Source organism: Mustela putorius, unplaced genomic scaffold (genome assembly GCF_011764305.1).
Source record: "Mustela putorius furo isolate JIRA1106 unplaced genomic scaffold, ASM1176430v1.1 tig00000145_pilon_pilon_pilon, whole genome shotgun sequence".
NCBI lineage: Eukaryota > Metazoa > Chordata > Mammalia > Carnivora > Mustelidae > Mustela > Mustela putorius.
Genome location: NW_025421294.1, coordinates 17,600,136 through 17,622,548, shown reverse-complemented (window position 1 = coordinate 17,622,548; position 22,413 = coordinate 17,600,136). Strand labels below are relative to the sequence as shown.

Below are 22,413 nucleotides of genomic sequence, written 5' to 3'. Positions count from 1 at the left end.
TTGCCCTTGAAGAACTGGCCAGCGTTAGTGCTAGAGTTACACAAGTGCTAGAGAATGACACAGGTAAATTAGACAGTCAGTTATATGAATGTGATGTTGTGTTCAAGACTCTTACCATATTTAAGACAAAACTAACTCATAGAAAGAGAATTTCGGGTTTATGAAATTATAAGCCTAGGAATGGGGCCAACTTGAGACAACACAGACACAAGTCAGTTCTATCTCTTGACTATGCTCAGTTTTGCCTGTCTTGCTTGGCTTCTTTGTGCATGAATGTCCTCTTGCCAACCTGTAGGGAAGGTGCCCAGTGAACTCACATTCCCCTATCTTGGCAACAGCCCGTATCATAGAATATATATTACCCATAAACTCCAGTGGCTCAGTTTCATTGAAGACTCAGGTTCACATAACTTGGGTCTCATGGTTGAAACATGGGAAGTTCACATATGGATCAGATGTCCTCCCCTTGTGGCTAGGCATGGCAGTATGGGTGATGGTCCTTTCAGGACCACATGGAGTTAGGAAGAGGTAGTTCCCAAAAGGGAGAAAAACGGTGTTTCGGGCACCTGGGAGGCTCACTTGGTTAAGCGACTACCTTTGGCTCAAGTCATGATTCCAGAGTCCTGGGATCGAGTTTCCCACCAGGCTCCCAGCTCCATAGGGAGTCTGCTTCTCCCTGTGACCTTCTCCCCTCTCATGCTCTCTTTCTTAAAAAAAAAGGGGGGGGAGTGTTTCTACTGAAAAGGGGACAAACAACCCCTATAATAATGACATACACATTTCATTCTATGAGACAGAAGACCCTTAGATGTTGATTGAGAGGTGTTATGCAGGGGGGAGTTGTTCGGACCCCTAGTTCAAACTCTTGAAAAATCAGTAAAGAAAAATGTAAAGGGAATGGCCACGCTAGAGGCCCTGGGTAAGAAAAGGGATCAGGATGGGCTGTGGGACTTGCCTATGAAACAGGGCAATGAGGACTTTGGGGGCAGGAGTAACTATGTAGGATCTTAACAGAGAAATGCTGAGACTAGGAGGAGGAAATACAGTAGGCAGGAAGAAAGGAAGAAAAGGGCAAGAAGTGCCTGGAAAATGAGGTAGGGGTGTTATCCAGGAACATTGGAAGAGCAAGGCAATAGGCCAGGAGGCCAGAATTCAGGATTTCCTGCCTTATAGCACACCATCACATTGCTTTATTCAGAGGGAAACCCCACAACTGAAAATCCTGAGCTGGGAGGGTATGACTGAGCATCACCACATTGGAGAACAGTTATGAATAGAGAGACCCATGATAGAATGGTTAGGAAAGTTAATTTTTACTGAAGCTGTATAATGGCTCTAAGGATTTTTTCTGTGTCTGTGTCAATAAAATAATTGAATGATGATCAGTTAAAAAATTATATATGTATGTATACACACAAGCACATACATACATTGATTCAATTCTGGATATGCCTGTGGATCCTGCTGTTAACCTATGCCGGTCAGCACATTGTTGTTACATGCCTAGTGGTATGCCTAAATATTTTCCATTTTAACTACTTCGGCATGTCAAGATTTCTCTTTCCTCCGTGTGTGTGGAAGCTTTACTGTCTCTTTCACACACCCTAAACCAAAATTTATTTTCTGTGCCATCATCCATCTCCTCTCCCGTTCACTTGTCATGCATCTACTACGATGTGCCCCGAAACGCTTGTCTGTATGTGGCTTGGAGTTTGCCAGAAAGGAACAAACATGGGCTCTATAGTCAGGTGTGGGGAAACAGACATTGAACAAATAAATGTAGAAACACCTCCCTAATTACCCATGGTGATGGTGCAGAAGAGGTAAGCTGGAGATTGGGACTGGCTTCAACTGGGGTGGGGGGTAGAGGTGAGGCTGCTCTGAGAAAGTGATGTCTAAACTGAGCATTGGAGGACAAAAAGGAACTAAACAGGTGAATATCAGAAATACAACTGTTTGCGGCAGAAGGAGAGCAAATACAAAACCCTAAGGTATAAGAAAGGGCAGCAGGGCAGGAACTGAACTCAGTGAGAGCTTTCTGTTGTTTCCATTTCCCAACTCCTGTGTCTGAGCACAGGTTCTGGCAGGTCAAGAACTGTCTTTCTTTTCTTTCCCATCCCTGGCAGGGTCAGCACACTCTTATTAAGCTGTTGTCTCTCAGTTCCAAATCCACTTCTTGATTCTGCCTTGTGATGCTCGGGCTGCGATTCAGCTAACCACACTTTGCATTGGCCCAGCACGCTTCCCCTTGGGGTCTGTGCTGTCACAGGGTTTGCGAGAGAAAGGCTGGAGGACAGGAACAGAGGAGGGACTCCTTGTCAACATGCTACTCATCAGCATCAACCCAGCCTTTATTTGTTTATTTTATTACCAGAATAAACTTTATTTGTTTATTTGTTTATTTTATTCCCAGTTCGCAATTTTGTTTTGTTCTGTACCCTGCAGAGCCAGGCCCTTCAGAGATACCAGGACCGACAGGCAACGTGCCCTCCTTGGATGCCTAGGCATAACCTCCACATGGTGGCTCTTGCAAGCTTCCGGGTTCTGATAACCCCGTCTTCGATTTGTCTCCCCAGCCCTAGAAGTGGTGGCTGCCTCCTGCAGTCTTTCTGCATCTTTTTCACCCCTCCAGTACCTGTTTTACCAATGCCTTATATTAAATTCTCCCTATGAAGATTACAGGTACAATGCCTGTTTTCTCGACTGGCCCTGACTAATGTATGAGTGATTTTAACTGTCTGCTCTTACCCAACTTTGCCACCTCTTAATGAGGAGCCCCAGCTGGGCCCATCCAAGGACAAATGTCCAAGAGTGGAAAGGAAGCAAGAGAGGATGATTATCAAGCCGGAAAATGTATTTTCTCAGAAGCTTACACAGCCTGCCTATTCCCAGTCTCTACTACGAAATATCTTCTCCAAGGTTAGCAGAATTATAAAAACATCAATTTGGCCATTATTGACTTTTCAGCTGGGATACCAGGAAAGTCTTTCAGCAGCCTCCATAAATTAGATCTGGCCACCTAGCTCCCAGACTGGCAGGCTCCTCCATCATTGACAGAGAAGACAGGGGAAAGCAGTTTTCCCAGCTGTTGCTGTAAATGATGTGCATTGTGTTCACAACCATTAGCAGGTGGAGAATTTGAAGTGTGGGTAGATTGCAGAGCTGCCTCTTTTAAAAATGCATAAGCACTTTGTGAGTTTGCTAAGTCATGTTTCACTCAGCTTGGTTTGAATTTTTCATAGGGGAGAAGTATTCTGTAGTCTCTCCTCTTTTATTCCTTCTTTATCAGTAAAGACATCTGCAGTTAGGACTATGGTCCAAAGGGGCCACATACAATCATACAACTTGCCTGACTGGTCCTCAGTTTTTCAGAGTTTTAAAATGTTGGAAGATTTGAGCTTTAAGGACTTAGGGTGATTTAGGGTCCTGTTCCTCCCCCCCACCCCTTAATCCAAAATACAGATTATTCCTGGCTCTGGGTTTGAATTTAATTTATGTGTTTTCAAGCAAATTCTTATTTCAGAAGACTCATCCATTTGTGAAATTGTAAGCACTGTGCAGTAAAGGAAACTTCTTTCCAAAACTGTCCCCTGGTCACATACTGTATGCCAGACACTGCACATGTTGCAGCTACTCTGTGCTCCCACAGCAAATCCAGGCATTAGTAAATGTCATTATACATTTTCTCGATGAGTCTAGCGTCAGCATCAGTGCCCTTCCTCACATGATGTTCCAGCCAGACCTAAGAATTGATTGTAGAGCATATTGGGGGAAACATACCAAATCCTGTCGAACATGCTCCTCCTTTGTGTGGTTTATGTAGGTTCGTGCCTGGCTTTTAGTAGAGCAAATAGGTATGAATGAATAGAACATTTACTGGGTGCTTCAAACCATGAGACACCTTTACATTAATTGTCTCATTTCATTTTTCTAAAACCTCTGTGAGGGAGATACTATTATTACTTTTAAAGATTTTGTTGATTTATTTGACAGAGAGAGAGATATCACAAGTAGGGAGAACAGCAGGCAGAGAGGGGGGGGGAGCAGGCTCCCTGTTGAGCAGAGAGCCTGATGAAGTGCTCGATCCCAGGACCCTGAGATCGTGACCTGAGCCAAAGGCAGAGGCTTAACCCACTGAGACACGCAGGCACCCCGGGAGATACTATTATTAGCCTCACTTTTTAGATGAGTAAATTAAGGCTCAGGGAGGTGAAGAATTTTTTATCCAAACTGACAAATTGTGGGGCCTGATTCTGGAGTCTGCAATCTGTGCTGCTGCATTATGATTTTGATACAATTTAACACGTGTGTTTGGGTCATCCATTCATTCTGCAAACAGTTATCAAACCTCTATTATGTGCCAGGCACCAAAAGTGATATAATATCCAACAAATTAAGCAGTGGTTTATTTAAAAATAAAGTAGAGGGCTGCCTGGGTGGCTCAGTGGGTTAAGCCTCTGCCTTCAGCTCAGGTCATGATCTCAGGGTCCTGGGATAGAGTCCCTTATCCGGCTCTCTTCCTCCTTCCTCTCTTTCTCTCTCTCTCTCTCTCTCTCTTTCTCTCTCCCTCTCTGCCTACTCGTGATCTCTCTCTGTCAAATAAATAAAATCTTGAAAAAAAAAAAAAAAGTAGAGCTATTGTGCTTTTTGACCATTAGCCTGTTAATAAACCCTTCAAAAGACATTAGACTTTTTTTTTTTTTACCCTTTTAATATCAATAAATGAGACTTTCCTTGGGATGAAATGGTTTCTTTCCTACATCTGGCTAATCAGTTGTAACCTGTTTTCTCTTCAAACGGAGAAAATTATTCCAGTTGGTATTGAAAAACCTCAGCTGATGGGGAGCAAAAGTATATTGTAATGAGATCATAATTTGCTATAATTGGAGAGATTCTAGAATACCTTGAGTTACAGAATTGGCCCTTCACAGCTCCTTCCACATCTGCCAGGACTGGTGAGCACATGTCAGTGGGGCCGCGAGGGCAAGTGGGTCCACAGCCCACACACGTTACTTCTCTGCTATGGTTTAAAACCTCTGCTCTGGTCAAGTTCTTGGGAAGGGGGTAATGAGACAGACAGTGCTCCCCCCACCCCAAAAAACCAGAGTGGTTATCTTCTCACATTTAACGGGTTTTAAATTTCATGATGACTCTTCACACAGGACCTCCAGCTGCATTCATACCATCTTTTCCTTGATTTAATATATGAACTTCAGAAGCCTCCTTATGAATTGTCTTGCTGAAAATGTTAAAACATTCAAATGTTCTCATAAAATATTGAAACATGTTGTAGTATAACAGGCTTCACTAAAATTAAGTTGTTCAATTTCCCTTTAATAGTGATAGCTCCTAGAATAAGTAGAAAGTAATATTTCTATTTGCCTGGAAGCTGGAGGATCCCAGCTGACATTTAAACCCACGATCATCGTGGCAGTTCAGGGAAGATAGCTGCATCTGCTCTGCATTCTGGCCTTAGACATGCAGTGGAGGATTGTGTGCAGTTTTTCACAGAAACATGCAGGGCTCCCTCCCATGGTGGTGTTTGTGTTGTTAAATTGCCCTTTAGAAAAGCCTTAGTGGGGGGGCGCCTGGGTGGTTCAGTGGGTTAAAGCCTCTGCCTTCGGCTCAGGTCATGATCCCAGGGTCTTGGGATCGAACCCCGCACCGGGCTCTTTGCTCAGCAGGGAGCCTGCTTCCTCCCCTCTCTCTCTGCCTGCATCTCTGCCTACTTGTAATCTCTGTCAAATAAAATAAATAAAATCTTTAAAAAAAAAAAAAAAGAAAGAAAAAAGAAAAGCCTTAGGGGGGCGCCTGGGTGGTTCAGTGGGTTAAGGCCTCTGCCTTTGGCTTGGGTCATGATCTCAGGGTCCTGGGATCGAACCCCGCACCAGGCTCTCTGCTCAGCAGGAGCCTGCTTCCTCCTCTCTCTGCCTGCCTCTCTGCTTGTTTGTGATCTCTCTCTGTCAAATAAGTAAATAAAATCTTGAAAAAAAAAAAAAAAAGCCTTAGGTTTCCCTAAGTCATGAAACGACTTTACAGTGGGGAAGGTAACTCTTGGGGAGAAAAACACAGACTTGTCTTTCTACTGGTTCAGCAGGGTTTATGGCCAAAATAGTTCGTCATCTTGTTTTAAGGTAATGCACAGGCATATCTCAGCACATATGTCTTCTTCCCCTGTCTCCTCGTTCCTCTCCTTTTTTTCTTCTTCTATTTTTTTAAGGCTTAGGTTAGTTTCTGAACTTTTCTCATAAAGGATCAAACTAGACCAGGTCTGGATTGATAATGATTACCTTGTTTTGACCCAATGCATTGGAGCCATTTCTCCATCAAGTCCTATTAGTCTAGGGATGGCTGGGTTTGGAGAGGTAGAGGCAGATTCTGCCTTTGGAAGAAGAAAAACGATACCCTCAGAATCTGGACTGGCAGAGAAAAGATTTCCTATTGCTGATATTTGCCGTCAGCAGCTGGTACATGTTGAGCAGTTTCTCTGTTGCATGGAAGATATTTACTGGTAATAGCCAGGGATAAGTAGGACGTTATTGCTGTGGTGATTCCTTTTGGCTAATTGGATTGTTGCATTTCATTTAATGGGTCTATAAATACAATGATTACTCAGTCACATTTTAAAAAGTGGGTTGAAAGAGTGGATATACTTTAGAGATAATTTTGGAGTTGCGATTTATAAGGGACTTCTTTTTACTCCTTCTGGAAAATACATAAGTTTCCATAAATAGTTAAATCATTCAGTATATGGATGACAGGCCTTTAACAAGAAGACAGGATATAACTTTCCTATTAGTTTCCATTCTAGGTTTCCTCTACTTTGGCCATATTAGAGGTGCCAGTAAAGTAGGATCTTATAATGTGATTGATTGATTATGAGAGTAAGATATAGCACAAATCAAACTGGGTCTCCTTTTAAACATATGTAGATACTACATTATCCTTGTCCTCAATATTAGCATTATAAAGGGGATTCATTTCCTTTCATTTTTATGGCTTAAGTGCAGTGAATTATATGAAATAGCCTAGCATATAATGTATGATAAGTAAATAGTATCAAGTTCATGACCTAAGAAGACTGAATGTTCAGGGGATAGAAGGCTGGGAGAAGTGACTTATGTTCAGGAACTTGCTTTGTGCTGTAAGTGTGGATTTTCTAGCTCAGGGAGCCACTAGCTGTGTATCTGAAAAATGGGTCTGTCTCCAAATAGCTGATTACAGTGCGGTGAATCAATACTGAGGGGAAGAGGGAGCGAGGTACTCATGCTGGCTTAAATATAAGATAGTGGGATTATATAACTTAAAAGTCCACTGACAGGACCAGCTCCAGGTGTGGCTGAATCCAGGTACTTAAACATTACTAGAAGGATACAGCCTTTATTGAGTTTCTATACCATACTCTGAGCCACTTGCTGGAATTACAACAATGGACACTTGACTATGCCCAGCTTGGAGAGTTCATGGTGAGTAGCTGAAATGAATAAAGTGAAAAAGAATATCATAATGTGATTTGTGCAATATTAGAAGCCCTTACAAAACAAAACCATAATTCAGAGGAGGAAATGATAAATATTTTTGAGGAGAGGTAAACAGACACTTCAGAGAGAGAAGTTAAACCCTGAACATTGTTTTTAAAGAAAAGCAGGAATTTTACCGTCCCACAAGTTGAAAAAAACAAATGGTTAGTTGCTTTGGTTGTGGTACTTGGGAAATCTGCACTCAAATCCCAACTCTGCCTCTTACAAAATGTGCAAACTAGGGCAAGTTTCTTAAATTCTCAGGGTCTTAGTTTCCTTGTATGAAATCTAGGAGTGGAGCTACTCGTAGAATTATCATGAGGCTCCGGTGAGATGATGGGTACCCAGAGCTTACTTGGGGGGCTGGCACAGAGTAAGCGCCCCCTGACTCTTGTAGACTGCCGTTGTTGTACTGGACTGCAATAACGTGGAGCTCTGGATCCAGGCTTAACACCAGCCATGGTAAAATCAGGTAGCATTTATTGAGACTGTGCTATGTACCTCGTTAAGAATTTCACTTGATTTATCTATACTCTCTCTACAACTCTAGGAAGTAGGCAACTGATAATCCTCATCTCCCAGGGGAAGAGACAGAAGCTTTGAGAATGTAAGGGGACTGCCAAGGTGACAAGATTGGTACATGGTGTAGCTAAGTAGCTGGCTGCAGTGCCTGTGGACTGAAGCCCAGCATGCAGTTACGAACTTCCTTCTTGCAGTGCACTTGACTTTTAGGTGCTCATGTTGCAGCCTATCCTGTGTGCCACCCCACTTCTTGTAAATACATGATTGTGGACACTTGTAAGTGTGTGTGTGTGTGTGTGTGTGTGTGTGTGTGCATGCGTGCAGGTGCTGTGCGCTCTGGGCTGAGCTGGCTGGCATTAACCCCTTGGGTACTGTGCTTGCTTGCAGGTGAGCCTTCGAGGTGGTCACCCTCCCACTGCGACTGTTGCTGCAAGAACGCCACAGGTGACAAAGAAGGGGAGAGCGGCACATCTTGCAACGACCTCTCCACCTCCAGCTGTGACAGTCAGTCTGAGGCCAGCTCTCCCCAGGAGACGGTCATCTGTGGGCCCGTGACACGCCAGACCAACATCCAGACTCTGGACCGTCCCATCAAGAAGGGACCCGTGCAGCTGATCCAACAGTCCGAGATGCGGCGGAAAAGCGATCTGCTCCGGACTCTGACTTCAGGCTCCAGGGAGTCGAACATGAGCAGCAAAAAAAAAGCTGTTAAGGAAAAGCTCTCAATTGAGGAAGAGCTGGAGAAATGCATTCAGGATTTCCTAAAGATCAAAATCCCAGATAGGTTCCCTGAGAGAAAACATCCTTGGCAATCTGAACTTTTACGGAAGTATCATCTATAGGGGAGGGCTGGGGGTGGGAGAAGAAACCAATTGTGTCACCATTTGGAAATAAACCTCCTAACGAAATTCGTATTCGGAAAGGAAAGTAACAACTAACAATATGTTTGTTAGAACACAGTAGCCCATTGATATACTACTGCCTATTGACCTAGTTCACCTTAACATTTAAATCCACAGGGTAGATTTCTTTCCAGATGTGGAATGATAAGAAAATCTCTTTTTGGTTCCTTGTTTGTGTGTTTACTGGATACCATGTGCTGAGTATCTTATGTAAAATGAGAGCCGGCTACCAAAGAGTAGCTGAGAGGCTTTGGGAGTCCTTTATCCCAAACTGGGTTTTTCTCTCATCTTCTACCTCCCTCCTTTGAATGAGAATGTGGTAGAAAGAGATCTGGCCCAATGGCATATGTTTGGGTTTTTTAATTTTCCTTTTCCCTTTTGTTTATGGGGTAAGGGGGGAAATGGCAGATTTATATGACTTTTCACTCAAATCTATTACGTGCCAGTTTATATTGATGCCGTATGCATGAGTATTTGTGCAACACAAGCACAACGATGTCTGTACATACACACAGCACACATGTCCCCAGGGCCTGGATATACTAAGGGGAACACCCCTGCTCCCAGCAGCACTCTCTTTGACTACTTTAGACACAGATGAGCCTCTGCTCCCTTCTTAAAACCCTTCTGGGAAGATTTCCCAGCCTCTCTTGGCAACACTTTCCAACATCGAGTAACCCTGGTCGTCAACAAATTGTCTTCCTTATTTTGAAATTAACACCCTCAGGCTCCATTTTACAGTTTTGCTCTTTCTCTGCACTAGGAGAGGGTGAGAAGAGCTTAGTAAAACATTCTTTGTATTAAAGAAACAAACATTCGTATCCACAAAAATTATGACTCAGTGACCCCACACTCAGCCTTCTCTACCCTGAGCTGAGTTACCTTCCGTTTCTCAATGTTTTCAGAGTACTTACTACCCATGTTTTAATGGTGTGGCCTTTTCATGTGACCCACATTCAGTTCTCTGCATCCCTGTGTAGTTGTGGAAGTAAGAACAACACACAGTACTTGAATAAGGGTCTGGCCTTTTGTTTCCTTGAGAGGGAATTGTATTCCACACATCGCCTAATAATTTCTCATGACTTTTTTTACAACTACAGTGCTACGTTGTTACTTTCTTATAGCCAGTTTTGTCTGTGGGATTTGGGGATTTGGCTGTGCCTATACTATGATTTGGCTGTCATTTCCCTGATGTCTGTGAAAAGCCCAACTAGATAACTAAAGCTTCAGAATTAAGGTTTTGGCTTTCTAAACTATCTTTCTCGAATACATCTTTGACCTGTATAGACACAGCCAAACAGAAACTGTTGATAGCCATCTATCCGTATGACTCTGTATTCTACATGTACCAATAGCTCTTTCATAGGCTTGTGGTAAATGAAGATTAAAAACCCATTTTTATTTTTAGCATTCCTCATGCATTTCAGTGGGAACTTAAAAAATGATTTTTCAAGCATTATTTGTGTGCCAAGCACTCTTAATATTTTTTATTGTGTGTGTGTGTGTGTATGTATATATGTGTGACAGGTAATAAAGGCAACTAGATAATGTCTGTAGGAGGGAATATAATAACCAATTGCTTCCTCTTGAAATATTTTGTTGATGCACATTTATTATGTAGGAGGTTCTCTCATGGTTCCTGTTATGAGTGACCATGAGTACATGGTTATCTTCCTGAATTTTTTTAATTCTTACCCTCACATCTGGGCCACAGACTCAGCTGATGTTTTCTGATCCTAAGACTCAAATGGAATTTAAAGGTCTACTTGAGTGAAAAAGAAAGTTCATTTGGGGAGTTGAGTTGTCAGGAGAATTATCATTTATGATAATTTAATAATTCATTTATGAATTTAAGTGGTGTTCTTTTATGGGTTAATACATTAGCAGGCATTTGTTCTTAACTACAGCATAGTTTTTAAGGCTCTACCAATGTGTCTTCTTTCCTTTCAATGTTTCTTAATACCACATCATCCTGTTAATAGAGGATCCTGCAAGAATCACAGAATTTAATGGCTCAAATGGAAGTTGAAGATAGATAAAATATCTTCAAACTTATGTAGGTCAGATGATGTTTGTGGCCCTATTGGAGTCTGGGATCTGCATAAAGTGTCCAAGTTCCAATTTCCTTAAATTTCAGACCTAACTCTAATGGTAGTAAGATAGAGATACACTGGTAAGAACTAAAGAAGGAGGAAGAAATCAGACAACCCACTACTTCCACTGCCTGCTTTAAACAGGAAACCGAATACTGCAAAGACGATGTTCCTGGCATACTTTTTCTGTCCCTTGACACCTCATGAATTTTTTTCTGCTTAGGTATTCCTTATACCCTCTAGTGAATAAAACTAGTGGTAAGAAATATGATTGAAACAATACTAACATTTTCAATTTGGACCATCTCTAGATGGACACCCACCCAAATATCCCAGATAGCTAAGACAGCAGCTAGATGTTTATTTGTGTGGGTGTTGGTAGAGAGATGAATATAGACCTGGTCAGTAAAAAGCTCTAAGGAGAAGTCAGTGGAAACATTCAGTCCTAGTTTGAGTGAAGTTATCAAGTAGGGTGTAGGTGGCTTACCACATTGAAAACGATTTCTGGGTAAGTGAAGTGAGTTAAAGAATTAAGTGCTCTATTAATCCTGATTCATGCCTGTTTCCCTGAGCTTAAAAGTTTTAAGAACTTTTAGCTCACTTCTGGACAGAACCATATGTGTGGTTCACCTCTTGAATATTGGTTATGATGGAGGTCATAATTTGCTGATACAAATAAACTAATAGCAGCAGATGGATCAAATGCATGAGGAATCATATACGTAGAACCCTGAATTAGGTGGCCTGGTGGGTAATCCTGCAATGCTAAAATCTGGTGACATTGGGAGGTCACTCACTACAGGTTAATGTGGATCTCCTGGAGTCAGGAATATATTTATCAAGTCGTCCTACCCACTATCGAAAACAGTTCAGCAGGAAAAGGGGAAGAGAGGAAAATAAAGCTGTGAGATTGCTGTGTTGGTGTGCTCTCCCTCCCCTCTAAGAAAAAGCTGCACTGAGATGTAGTCACAAAAACAATCCAGTGAAGTGGCCTCCGCTATATGCAGTGGTGTTACCCTTTGTGATCGTAGGCAGCTATCTGACTGGAAATGCATGCACGGCAAATTAAAACAAAAGGGAACAATGCACAAATCATGTGTTCCCTTCGCTCTTTACTCCCCCATAGCTATGTTTACCCCCGCCTGATTCAATTTAGGGAGAAAACAAATGGATTTTTCACTTTTCAGATGCCCCTGTGTGATTCAGAGGCAGCTTCATTCCCAGGTGCAGATGCGTGCTCTCCATGGTGGGTCCTCTTCGTTGTCAACTCCTTGTGCTTCTGGATTACTTTTGCTTCGCTGGCCTTTAGATTCCCTTCTGATGGTCCTTTGTCTCTGCCAAGCAAAACATGCTCCAGTGACAAAAAGAAAAGGCATATATGGTGGTTTGCAAAAGTTGCTTGATACCAACTCCCGTAATGGGAGCCGAACTTTGATTCTTAGACATTTTCCTTTGTTACAGATTTAACCTTCCACCTTTGTATTTACCATAATGATTAAACCCGGAGAGCTTGAGCGCTGGTATTTTCTGCCACTAGATATCATGTTGTGGAATCTTAATAACCTTGGTCTTCCTAGATAATCTTTGCTAGAATTAATAAGAGTCTTTCTGTGGACTTTTAGGAAGAATTCTTTGTCATCTCCACTTGACATAGCCATTTTCATAGGAAAAATGAAGAGAGTTATTTTTTCCCCCTGGTGACTCTGTGGCAGATAAATGTTTTCAACAATTTGCATGCTGGGTTATAGGTTTAGCATGCGCCATTTCTCTCTTTAATGTCTTGGTATTGTTGGCATCTTGCAATCTTGATGGCCCACTGTTCCAATTTATAGAGTTTTCATTTGTATTGTCAAAATAATACACTAGAGAAGGAATCAGAGTGAGTATTCTGTATTATGAGTTAAAATGGCGTTAATGTCATTTGTATAGGACTGTACAATGATTAATATCTGCAAAGAAATTAGACCAAATGAAACCTGCTGGAATGGGTTTGATTTATATTGCCTTCATCTCTCTGGTTTTAGATGAAATGGTTATTGCTCTCCACCACTGCCGAAAGAAAAGAGTCTGAAACTTTAATCACCACCATGTTGTGATGCAACCACAGAGCTTCTATGTTTGAAATGTCTATATTTCTCATCTTGCAACATGCATTAGAACAGAGATTCTTTCTTCGTGAGCCTCACTGCAAACTTTTTAGCAGTGATTTTCAATACTCACCATGCACAAAAATCATCTGTAGCACTTGTAAAAATGCAGATGCCTTTACCTTAGTCCCAGAGAGTCATTCAGAAACTTTGAGCTGGGCCAAGGAATCTGCATTGGGGTCCACCATTTCTCATGATTTTGATGAGATGGTCTGTGGACCTTCCTTTAAGAAATGCTGCCGTTGAGGATTTGACTGTGCAGAGGCCCACATTTTCTCACTTCCTTTCACTTTCTTTCCACGACAAAGAAGTCAGAGTTTGCGTTATTCATGAAGAGGAAAGGCCCAAAGAAGAGCATCCCAGGACCAGGGCAGAGGAGCATCATGACTCCTCTGTCCCTTCATCCTCCTGTCAGCCACCTTTCCATTCTATAACCCAGCATGCAAATTGTTGAAAACATTTATCTGTATTTGTACATTTGGATTTTGTTTTATTTTTGGTTTTTTTTTGTTGTTTTGTTTTGTTTTTTGACAAACTGAAAACCTGCATCAATATAGTTTTATCTAGGGGTCCTCTGGGTAGATGGGAGCACATCTCTGAGTGAGATATATCCTTATGATACCCATCAAGGAAGGAAAACATACGAACTTTCCCAAGGAGAGGTGTTCATTTCCAGGCCTTGTACAGTGTGAATCAGAGGAACTGGAGAACAATGCATAACTTAGTGGCGGTGTATAGGGCCCCAAAGGTGGTTCCATTAACTGAACATACAAACACCACCAAAATTAATATGGAATGATTAGTGAATTTAACTGTATTTCCCCAATAAACTCCTGAGTCATTGAATGGCTAAATTTGTCCAAACTGACTCATGCAGGATTATGAAACTCTCAGATAGCTGAGGATGCTGAACTCCAATATTAACTAAAAACTGCAAGCAAAACCCATGAGAGAAATATAAAAGAAGGAAAGGAAGAGTCCATTCAAAACAGTGGTCATATTTCATACGCAGCGACAAGAAGGAGATGAAGTTCTATACTTTTCCACTCTGGCCAGAAAGGAAGGCCATATTCTATTCAGATAGAAATGATTCTGGAGAGTTTCAATGATCCAGTTGGTTCTATGCATATAACAGAATAACTAGGCAGATAACAAATTCCCACATGATACGAGAAAGGAAGAATGAGTGGCTTAAATACATGCTTGTGGTGATCCTTCGTGAATATTTTAGTAAAGATGACTGTCCCAGGAAAGGGAAGAATGGCTAATGAAACTAATAAACCTGAATCGCTGATTAAGATTATTCGGCCAAGATTTTTTAAAAATGATAAACTTGATTTCGCTTTCTTCCCTCCTCGGCTTCCCAGGTGGGATCCCTTTACTGCCTCAGTTTCCTAACCTTTGAAAAATTCCTCTTGTGAACAAAAGGTGGTGTTTACTGGGTAAAGAATTTTTAGTTCCTAGACTGTCACCCTTGTTTTATTTAGGGAATCTACTTTGAAAAAGCTGAAGAAAAACGTGCCCTGGTCCTGCAGCTCTCAAGGGGTCTGTCCTGGGCTGAGGAGTGGTGATTCTCCTGTTAATCAGCCTCCTACAAGAGCTTACATGCCAAGTAGAGGGTTTAGTGTCTCCCTTTTCCAACAACCCCTTCCATCTTGTCCGTTTATTCTTAGAATCAACCTTTAGCACCTGCATTTGCACAATAAAAACTAGCAGCCCTTCAGACTCTCTCTGCTGCTGGTGGTTGGCTCCATCCCTCACAAATGGAAGTAGGATTGATGCACAAGAAAGCAGTGGAGAAGAGTTGCTTTCTCCTTGCTCCTCTGTGTGAGTGGATGTGAGTGTGTATGCACACTCGTGCCATTTTTAGGTCGATGTCGGGTCAGTGGCTAATGCCCATGGTAACACTGTGTGAACGTGTGGGAAAAATCTGGTTTCAAAGTTTCACAGCTTTGTCTTTACTGTGGGTGTCAGTGCTTGAGAAGGTGGAGTCTCCTGATGTGAAATTTAAGCATTACAGTCTCCTGATGTGAAATTTAAGCATTACAGATTTCTGGGTAAAAATCAAACCCATTTTTATTCATATAGTCCCTAGTGGCAGTGGCATTTATTCAAAAAAAGTTGAAAAGGAAAGGAAAGAAAAAGAATGCATGCAAGCTAAAATATACGTAGAATTTACAGTGATCACTAGCAGTTTTTCTCAATTGCAGCCAGTGGTCAGTGGTTTATTCTTGTACGTAAGAGACAGAACCAATTTCAGGAAACACTCTTCTCTGATTTGTGTGGGTTATGTGTATTTAAGGCAGCGGCTCTCATTCAGGAGTGATTTTTGCGCCCCGGGGACTTTTGGCAATACCGGGAGACATTTTGATTGTCACGACTTGAGAGGTGCTAACTGTCATCTAATGGGTAAAGACCAGAGATGTTGCTGAACATCCCAGAATGCACAAAACAGCCCCCATGACAAATAATTATGCAACCCAAAATATCAGTAGCACTGAGTTAAGGGTTGGCTCTAATTTTCCAAAGCATTCTTACCACGTAGAGAGAAGACATCTGGGTCAAGGACAAGATGAAATGGCACAATAGTAATTAGTAGTACCTTAAATCAGTACAGGGTTTATTTGAGATTAGATACAGTTGTCCCTTTATACAGATGTGAATGCTGAGATTTAGAGAGAGAGAGGTCCTATTTCTCAGGGTTTCAGTAGTGATGGGGCAGGTGTGTGGTCTTCTGTGTCAGTTGCTTTTTGCCTCAGAAAAACGATATTTCAATGAAGTCATCAAACTTATAACAACTAAATGTGTTGTGTGTAAAGTGTTTTGGGAGCATTTTCAGTTCACGTGACCTGATTGGGGATGTTTTTCAAGCTGAGCAACCCTAAATAACAGGTTCTCAGAAATGAAACAGGAAAAAGGGGGGAAAAGTGCCAAGAATAGGCCAATGATTTCATCCTCTTGAACTGCTCATTGTATACTTGGTTTCTTTAGGTTCAAAATTCCCTCACTAAAGATGACACCTAGATCTTGGACAATATTATTGTCGGACTCATGCAGGAGGTCCCTATGCCCTTATTTTCAAAGATGTGACAAGTCTAAGAATAAACCTTGACTACTCAGCCGCCTTATATCATTTGTATGTACTGACTTCATTAAGACACAATACATGTGGGTGTCTTAATATTTGACATTTTTCTTTTAACTTACCATACCAATATCCCAGTGAAGGAATCAAGGTCAGAACCTTACATCCTCATTTTCTACAAGGGAAAATGTAACTCAGAGACTTTAAGTCATTCATTCATTTGTTCATACATTCATTAAACGGGTATTTGTTGCATGCCTACCATCTACAGGTCACTGTCGTGAGCATTATAAACTAGGGAATCAAATTTGTGATACAGAACTTGAATTCAGATTACCCAAATCCTAGACTTACATTATTTTTGTATGTAATTCTGACCCACATTCTAGATTTCTAATTTAAATACTATGTTATAAATAATGTATATTAAGGAATGTGTGCACATAAGTAATATGTGCCAGAAACTCTAATAAGTGATTTACATGCCTTATCTCATTTAATCCTGTAACAACCCAATGGAGTAGGGCCTGTTACTCTCCTCTTTTTACAGAGGTCAATGAGATGCAGAAATGTGAGTAGCACGTAACTTGATAGTGGCAGAGCCAGATTTTCCTTTGGGTTTATTGGACTCCAAGTCTGATGGTTTAACCACCTCATCATTATATAATGTCTCTATTCTCTGGATTTCACCTGTTTCTGGTTTCTGCTACTCTAACCAAAAGATAGCCAGGAGGAATCCATCCAGACACCCTTCCCGAAAGTCATTAGCTATTTTAAATTGCAAATTCCATTAGACATTCATTTCCTTAGGAAATAAAGGAAAGACATATCTGGAGGGGTGATTTTGCCTACTACAGACTGTACTTCATGACACAAGCCCTATCAAAGGGCAATAATGTTACAGAACAAGTGTCTGGTGAATGCCGATATCCTATGTGTATCAGTATTCATATCCAACGTGGCAAGATAGATTCCAGGTTAGGACAGTGGCACCTATGCCCGCTTGCTGTGCTGGTTAGAGGTTACCAGGGCAAATTTCATGAGAAGTAAAATAGGTGTCTGTGCGTGCACGTGTGTGTACGTGTGTGTATGTACTACTTTCACCTTTTGGCCTTTTGAACACTATCGATGTTTGTTCAAGACAGGTCAGAAATCCAAACATGATTGGCTGCCCCCAGCATTGCATCATTACTGTTCTAAGTTGAAAAAAAAGGCAGCTACAGAAAAGAAACTGCACTGAGATATGTGTGTGTGCATGTATGAAGAATGTATACACATGTGTGTTATGTATGTGTTTATATATAAATTTCATGTATATATGTATATATGTGTGTACATCTATCTAAATGTATATATATATATATCTATACATACATAAATACACACATAAATCTCATAGTTTGAAACTGGGATTTTGAGTTGGAGGGGTTATTATTATTTATAATCGGTTTCGTAGATAGTTTAATAGAGTTCTGTTTTCCAAAATTCTCTCCCACTATGAATGTATATATTTATGATACAGAAAATATGATTAGAATACCTTGGTATAACAAAACCAAACAGAAGTGCATTTAAGGAAAAGCCAAACTTGTAAAAACTGGCTTTCTTATTTCAACCATTTGTTGGAATTTCAAACTGTGTGTTTTCAAACATGATATCATTCCAAAAGAAAAGGAAAGAAAAGAAAAAACAAAAAACAAAAAGCAAAACAACCCACCAAATGAATATGATGATGTTTAAGAAGAAAAGAATAAGAAAACATAGGTCTGTGAAAGCACAAATTCAGTGGTTATTGCACTAATGGTACTTCACCTACTACTGGTTGGTTTGTTCTTTCTTCCTGATTTCACTTCATCATTCAGGGGGTTCCTGTGACCCTACACAGTTTGTAGGTGGAGCTAATTATCTGTTTAATTATTTTAAAGCTATAGTAAATAATTTATAATATGCACATTGTAAATATATACGAAATCTTAAGGGCACGTTGTAATAATAACCAAACACTTTCTAGGCTCCTGCAAATAACCCAGTAAGCCTGTTCATATAGACACCAAAGTAGCTGCTCAGAAAAGGAACAACATACAGTTAAATGAAAACAATATTGCTTACGTTTTGGCATCCGATAGACCTTAACAGCCAAATGACTAAAATTGGGATACTCTAAAAGAATATGGTAAGGTATATTTTCATTCATAACCATGTGCTTTGCATATTTTGGAGAATGTGAAACTTGTTTTTAGTCGACCTATGCAAACAGAGCTTCCCTGGTGCTCTCTGGGGTCAATTTGTATGCACAAAAATCCACACCCTCAGAAGCAGTCTGACTCTGAGCCCAGGGACAGGCTACTAGTCCAAGCACAGATTCCTTCTCCCAGGGACCTGTCAGGTTTGCTCATACAATCAGAAGCGTTTGCAAAATAGTTAAATACGGCCATTTTTTTTTTTTCCATAGGCTCCCTGCAGATGTGGTCTTGAAAGGATGTGAAAGAAAATCAATTATGTAGCAACTAGATGCTTTAATTAGGTTTAAGAACACTTGAAGAAGGATTGGTTTGTTTTTCCCAAAATTTTTGGAGCAGGGGGGAAGTTTTACTTCATCCTTGGCTTCATGTTCCCCTATCACTTTCTCTCATTTATTTATTTTTAATTCCAAAGGAGAGTGTTGAATTAGGAGAATTTTGCTTAAAATATTCTGGTTAGTGTCTGAAAGGACGGACTAATATATTTTTGTAAATCATGAGGGGTGGAGAAATGGGGCTCCCCAAACCCCTGATTACCACATTTATATTCTAAGGAAATGGATTCATGAATTCCTGGAGTGGTATCCTTCTTAAAACATGTAGAAACACAAACCTAGGCAACTTGCATTTCAGAAAGTCCTAGTGAAAGCTGTTAATAGGATCTGCTGTAAATGAGTCACCATTTAGATTAGTGATGGAGTCCAGCTTGCTTCCCTTTGAGGAACATACTCTGTAGAATCAAGAATCTTTGTGTTGGCTAAAGGAATTGATCTCATGATCTCATTTGAATTCTTGTTCCCCTCATCTTTCAGAAACAGCAGAGCACTGGGTTGAACCTAATGAATAAAATAATTTGTCCAAAGTAAATGGACTTCTTTAAATATTATCAGTACCACCCTCAACACTTAAAAATAAAGATCCTGTTCATGAGGTTACCTGGAGATCTCCAAACACAGTTTGCCAGGGATTATCAAGCTCCTCTTACATCCATTACTGATGCTTTGAATGTGAATGTCAACATGGAGGAGTCCGAATTTTGCTGGTACTAACATCAAGTGGTGATCTATGGGGACCTTGCTCGTGTTACTTTTTCCTGACCTCATTCAAGTGCTTGATGACTTGGGTCAGTTTGTTACACACTGATGTATACCAAGTGACACCCACTGAAATTACCTCTTCTCCTTTCCAATGCAGTTCGCTTGTACATAAGTGTAATGTCAAATTGTTTACAGGTTCTTTTTGTGTATAATTGTGATAGCAGATTTAGCTCAAACTTTAAAGGAATCTGTTTACTGAATGGTGTTAAAATGAATGTGCTTATTACAGTATAAACATCATTAATTATGGACTCACACGAATGCATGTCTACATGTTGTCAATTTCCAGCAGCTCGGTTATCCAGCAAAAAGTCTGCGGTCTGTGAATAGCAAATATACATAAACTACTGTGACTCTAATAACTCAGTAACTGTTTTTACCTTGGTATGTAACACTGTAGATTTTAGCCTGCTGTATTACTTTCTTACCTATTTGTTTGGGGGAGAGAGACTTAAAAGATAGTACTACTAATTGTCCCAATGGAATTGCACACCATTTTGGCAACCATTGGTCCACCTAAAAGGCAACTGCCTATTAATGGAACAATGACCCTAGGCAACATATAAATATATACATACATATCAATGTATGCAATATCTACAATGCTAATTACCACCATCTATTTTCACTGCCAATGGAAACTACTATTTTCTTTGGAATCATTGATGATATAAAAAATTAATTTGCTATTATCTGCTTTCATATTCTGTTTAGTTCATCTAGTATGGTAAATGATACAGGTGCAGTATCAGTATTGTAAAATTGTGTGGTGAAGACTACAAAAGTTATTCTGTGGATATATTTTAAAAGGCAGACCAGAAACTATATTTCAGATTCTTGTGTGAATATAATTACAGAAATAGCAACTATTTTTTATGTGTTTCCATAAATGACTCCATTTCATATACATTGTAACTTAGCACCAATCATAATAAATCATTTGGTAACATTTAGTTGTTATATATATATCTATTTTCAGTAGACTTAAGAGACTGATGATTCAACATCATTTCATGTTAACTCAAGAATTTTAAATGGAAGGTAATTACCATTGCAATTAGTTTATTTCTGGTTTGTTGTGGCAGCTTGCTGGATTGGGGCACAAGAAAGGAGACAGTGACTTGTTATTTAAAATTCTTAGAATGAGATTGCAGTGAGTGGAGGCCTTGCTTCTGCCTCTCCTTAATTGTGTGGCTTCACATTAGTTATCAAGCCTCTTTAAACCTCAGTTTCCTTATCTGTATATAGGAAACAAAAATTATGGAAACGTCCTAAGGTTAGTGTGAGAAATAAATCAGATAATCCAAGTAAAGCTTCTAATACAGTCTTTAGTACATAAATTCCTACTTAATAATCCCTACCCATTCTTATTGCTATTATCCAAAATGCATATTTTAAAGAGGAGTTTGCCTTTAACCCTCTGAATATGTCTATATATTTCTTCTTTTTTCCTCTTCAGCCTTTTATGGCATTGCCTATATAGCACAATATTTTTTAATCAAAAGGAGAAATTATACAGAGGAAAAAGAATTCTACAACTTGGAGAGGCTTTAGAAAAAAAATTTTTCCTTTTGCTGTTAGAAGGGTATTCAGCAGAACACTTGCCCCATGATACGTGCTGAAAAAAGGAAGGGAACTGGATGATGTACAGTTGGGGGAATACAACATTATACACATCCCATTCTGTAATTTTAAAATGTTCTTTATCATATTTAAAGTTCTGGGAGTTAGGCAGTAAAGGAACTTCCAAACTCTATTTAACTGAGACTCTTCCAGACTTCTCTCACTAAGGATGCTTCTGTTACTGCCTGAGCAGTACAGCTCCGGTTTTTAGCCTTCTCCTCATGGGAAAGAATTCAGTCAAGAGACTAAACAGCATGAGCAAGCAGAGTTTACAGAGTACACTCACAACACAGGTGGAGGTTCAAGTGCCCCAACACAATTCATCCCAGTGTTTTTAGTTGTTAACTAGAAGGTGGAATATTCATTACTTGGGGCAGGAAGCAGGTTTTCACACCTTTCTTCCTAATTTGGTGAGGGGTTTCCTGTCACAATGTCTGCCAGCTTGGGTCTGTGTGGTTTGAACCAGCTCCTTACAGAGTACTGTCAAGAAAGGCCTTTGACATTCCCAATAACTAGTCCTGGAAGAAGACACCTTCCTTGTGGTGGTGTGCCCATGTGAAGTTCTTTGGTTCTATTACTTAGCATCCCTTAGGAAAGCCCACCAGGAGGGGGCAGGCCTAATCACAATGCTAGTGTATGTCCTGTGGCTTCCGTATTGGAATTCCTTTGGCCAGCTGGGCAGGGTACGCCTAACAACAGGTCTGGGATATCTCTGGCACAACATCTTCCCTCCCTGCTCCCTTCCTGTGGGACCGGGGCCTCACACAAATACCTAACTGCCTACCACACTTCTACTTTTGAGGTACACCGTTTGGGAAATGCTGATTTAACCCATATCCTCTTTGAATAGAAGGGAAACCTGAGCCCCAGAGAGGGGAAGGGATGTGATCAGGGTGTGGTGGTGCTGGGTCTAGAACCTCATCGATGACCTCAAGCTGGGACATTCCTCCTAAACCACGCTCATGAGATGACTGACAAAAGCAGTGGAGTTATTCTGAAAAAAACTTTCCTAAATTCACAACAACCATCCTCCATGGAACTAAAGAGTCACATGAGATACCAAAAGCCAAGCAGCAGAGATGAGATCCCAGTGTCAACAGTCCTTTGAGTTTTAGTCCTGCCAGATGGCTTGAGGCAGGCCCAGGGTCTGCCTGGGCCCCCCATGCTGTCATTATAGATCATCA

The 22,413-nt window shown here is 40.6% G+C and overlaps 1 protein-coding gene across 2 annotated transcripts in view; it reads left to right on the top strand.

The window, feature by feature from the left end:
- KCTD16 (potassium channel tetramerization domain containing 16) overlaps positions 1–17,584 on the top strand; it is a 299,488-nt gene extending 281,904 nt beyond the window's left edge. For both annotated transcript variants that reach the window (XM_004744714.3, XM_004744715.3), the window contains one exon: positions 8,430–17,584. In XM_004744714.3, coding sequence (XP_004744771.1) covers positions 8,430–8,884 — 455 coding nt within the window. In that variant the 3' untranslated portion in view covers positions 8,885–17,584. The remainder of the gene's footprint in view (positions 1–8,429) is intronic.
- The last annotated feature ends 4,829 nt before the right edge of the window (positions 17,585–22,413 follow it).